Source organism: Cyclopterus lumpus, chromosome 2 (genome assembly GCF_009769545.1).
Source record: "Cyclopterus lumpus isolate fCycLum1 chromosome 2, fCycLum1.pri, whole genome shotgun sequence".
In the NCBI taxonomy this organism is placed as follows: domain Eukaryota; kingdom Metazoa; phylum Chordata; class Actinopteri; order Perciformes; family Cyclopteridae; genus Cyclopterus; species Cyclopterus lumpus.
The window spans coordinates 9,602,102-9,605,844 of NC_046967.1; the positions used below are offsets into that span (position 1 = coordinate 9,602,102).

At 47.2% G+C, this 3,743-nt stretch overlaps 1 protein-coding gene across 1 annotated transcript in view; it reads left to right on the forward strand.

Annotated features, from left to right (window-relative positions):
• LOC117746116 (neuropilin-2-like) overlaps positions 1-2,719 on the forward strand; it is a 53,632-nt gene extending 50,913 nt beyond the window's left edge. The window contains exons 17-18 of the mRNA XM_034554990.1: positions 1,486-1,548; positions 1,645-2,719. Of these exons, the coding sequence (XP_034410881.1) occupies positions 1,486-1,548; positions 1,645-1,949 (368 nt within the window). The 3' untranslated portion in view covers positions 1,950-2,719. The remainder of the gene's footprint in view (positions 1-1,485; positions 1,549-1,644) is intronic.
• The last annotated feature ends 1,024 nt before the right edge of the window (positions 2,720-3,743 follow it).

The following is a 3,743-nucleotide window of genomic DNA, read 5'->3' on the forward strand; positions in this document are numbered from 1 at the left end:
AAACCCGAGCAGAGCTCCCAGCTTTTAATGGCGCTTCCTCTCGTGCCATAAGACGTCGTGAACGGCTATTAACGTAAAACAAGACGGAGCGAATGCACTTCTTACTCACGTTTAACATGCGTATGATCCAAGAGCCCGTTTTTTTTTTTATTGTGAAATCTCTCAAAACTCTGACTGAGCTATGACAAATTGGCAGCGGTCTCTCTCTCATCAGCCGGCGCAGAGCCGGTGAGATTGGACACGAGCTTGAGTTTAACACCCTAGATTGAATGAAATTGAGGTCTTCACTCTGTGGCTTAAAGGGCCGTGCTTTTTCGTGATCTGTCACACCAGCAAAAATCCATCACCCGCATAGCCCACAGCTCAGCAGAATGCGCCTCGATTTGTTGCCACAATTTAGAAGCCGCGCTTCAGAGTGGAGAAGCAGTGTTTTTTGGCACGCTCTGGCTCTGTGCTTTTAAATCAACTCAAAAGAGAGAGAGAGAGAGAGAGAGAGGAGGGATTGGATAACCCGGCTTGGGCCATCTCGACACCGTTACGCTCCAAGCCTCTAATAGTTGTAATTAGTTAATGGACAGATAACATTTATTAAGGCTGCGGTAAGCACTTTTTCCCCCCACCCCATCCGCCGCACCTCCACCACCCAATCAGCTGCCAACTTCCCCCCGGAAACAGTATTAATAACGCCATTGGCCATCAAAAGACCTCCAGATCGAGACGTGTGCCGTGCCAAGCAGTCACTCCCACTCCGGCGCGCTTGCCAACACGCACACACACACACACACACACACACACACACACACACACACACACACACACACGTAGACACAAATGCGCACGCGCGCGCGCACAAAGTGGAAAGAAAACTCATCTAAAGTACATTTGAGCTATTTGGCTCAACTGAAGTGCTGCAGTCAGTGCTGGTTTTTACCACACTTATAATCCTCCCATCCAGACACTCGCATACATATTAATGTTCAGTTCACACCATATCGCACAGAACGGAAAGACAAGCACTACTTAAATGTTGTTGCCGTTAGTTGTTGTTGTTTTGTTTATTTCTTTCGTCATCTTATCCGCCACTCTTAAACTTGACGGCGACCGGGTCAACGATTTTAATGGTGATAACGATGAGTAATGTTAACTATTTGATGATGTTTGCATCTCTATTCACACGGAATGAACAGTCTTATACCACCAGTATGCTATGTGATGACTGTGTGTTTGACAGGAATGTATCATAATGATCTTTCTCTATTAATAAAGTCATATTTTTCTATTATCCCGAGACTCGCGTGTGTACGACTGCAAAATTCAAATGTGAAATTTACGACATGCAAAAGAATTAGTCGTCTAAATATAGTGTGTGTGGTCCTGTTGCTTCTGATTGCATTACAAAAGGTATGAAAGTGCTATGCAACAAGTATTCTGTGTATAATTTGCTTTATGCTTAAAGGTTATGTTTCCTGTGCTTTTCTCTCACAGTTAAGAGACCAAATGAATTTGGAGATGGACGTCTTTTCAGCGGCAGAGACTCACTAGGAGGAGGTGAGGCACAAGGAGCAAACCACGGCACCTTTTGATCCATCGAGGCTCAACTTCACTGTCGTGAAATTAATTGCTTTTCCCCCCTCACCCTCCCAGTTTTACAGTTCCCTGAGTGGAACACGGCATCCCCGTCATCTGAGCCTCCGGTGACCCGCGTCTCAGAGAAGGACAACTCCTGGCTGTACACCCTGGACCCCATCCTGGTCACCATCATCGTCATGAGCTCCCTGGGCGTCCTGCTCGGGGCGGTGTGCGCCGGCCTCCTCCTCTACTGCACCTGCTCCTACAGCGGCCTGTCGTCCCGCTCCTCCACCACCCTGGAGAACTACAACTTTGAACTGTACGACGGCCTCAAGCACAAGGTCAAGCTGAACCAACAGCGCTGCTGCACCGAGGCGTGAGGGAGGGGGTGTTATCAGGAGAGGAAAACACGAGAGGGGGAAACGGGAGCCCGTTTTGTGAAAACCTCTCGCTATTTTCTTCATTCCCTCCAGTTCGCTTTCAGTTCACTTCCTCGTTGGTGCAGATCCCTGGACACACGGACAACGAGAAAACCACTTTTTTTTCTCCCCTTTTTTTTTCTTTTTTTTTTTAAAAGCTCAAATGAAAACTTGTTTCCGACTCGGAAAACGCGGCACAGTCCGGCGTCGCTAGTTTTTGTGCTGAAAGAACCAATGACAGAAAGACTGGGGTGACCCAGATGGATAGTTCCATTGCGGTGGAAGTTTAGGCCTCAAAAAAAAAATATCTACACATATCAATTACAGATTCCTGCTCCACCGAAAGAGAACTGTTTATAAATGCATCGTAGACTTGAAGCTGGATTCTGTAAGCTACGCATACTGCGTCAGAACACACTGTGTTGGAAAGGTGGTAGGTTAGGAACGTGCTTAGAAAGCGTCTGTTTTGATCACATGTGAACACAGTGGCCTAGAATTTAGCTCCTTTGTGTCGCCCGTTTTTTTTTCTTCTTCTCTCTCTTCCGTCGTAGACTCTGCTACCGATCAGCCTCAGTTATCCTCCTAGTTCCTGACAGTCTGTGCGGTATTTTTAGTCACGGACGTCCATCGAGTTTGTTCGGTCACTCTCTTTCTGTTTAATGTTTCCCCCCCCGTCTGGCCTATCTGGCCAGCCTGTGGTGGCAGATAAGTAGAGAAAAAAAAAAAAAAGAGGCGAGGAACGTGTGTGTGTGTGTGTGTGTGTGTGTGTAGAGGTGGGGAGAGAGAAGGGAGGGGGGGGGGGGGATTTTAACACAGTCTTTTAATGACATAGAGAGTTATTGTTAGATGTTGTTGTTACTGGTTCCTGTCAAAGAGAAGGTCATGTTTACATTGTGGTTAATGGCAAAAGGTCAAGGAGCGTTGGTCGGTGCAACCTATGGATTGCTGGTAAAGGCAGAGACTGAAGAAACCACTGAAGAAAAGACAAACAAAGAGAAAGTGAGAGAGACTACGACTTACAGAGCACTGAAATCCCCTTTGGGGGGCGATGTTCTCCCGGTGCTTTGGCGGAGGACGGAAAACAAACGGGGGATCAAAAACAAACGCCAGAAACGTCTGTTCTCGATCCACCGACTGTGCGCCGCGCGGACGCACAACAAGCCTTAAAAGCAAAATGTTAGAGGACATGTTGAGAAAGGAACGTTGAGGCGACACTAAGACAAGGGAGGAGGTGTCCACCTCTCTCTTTTTGCATGTGGACCTCAAAAAGCCATGAATTAAAGGACCTAGTCTCCCACCCCCACCCCCCACCCAACTCAAACGCGTACACACAGATCACACCACCCCTTACTCACACTACCGGCTGACGACGCGGCCTGTTCTTTCTTTCTTTTTTTCTTTTTTTATGTCGCCTCTCGCACAGCAAGGTGGGCATTCTTCTGGATCGTTTTGAACCAATCAGAAAGGTCTTCTGAGTGGACTCATAAGCCATGAGAAGGAGAGGGTAAGAGAATAAGTCTCCCTCCCACGCTCACACACACGCACACACATTACTTCACTTGTATATACAGATGTATATACAGAACATGAATACACACCCTCTCTTGCTCAGACGTGATGGAAAATGAAGGGAACACTGGTTATTATATTTGAGACCATGCAGAACGTAAATGTCATTTCATCCCATCTACTCTCACCATGTAAACACACACACACACACATACACACACACACGCCGTCCCTCTCCTCTGAGGC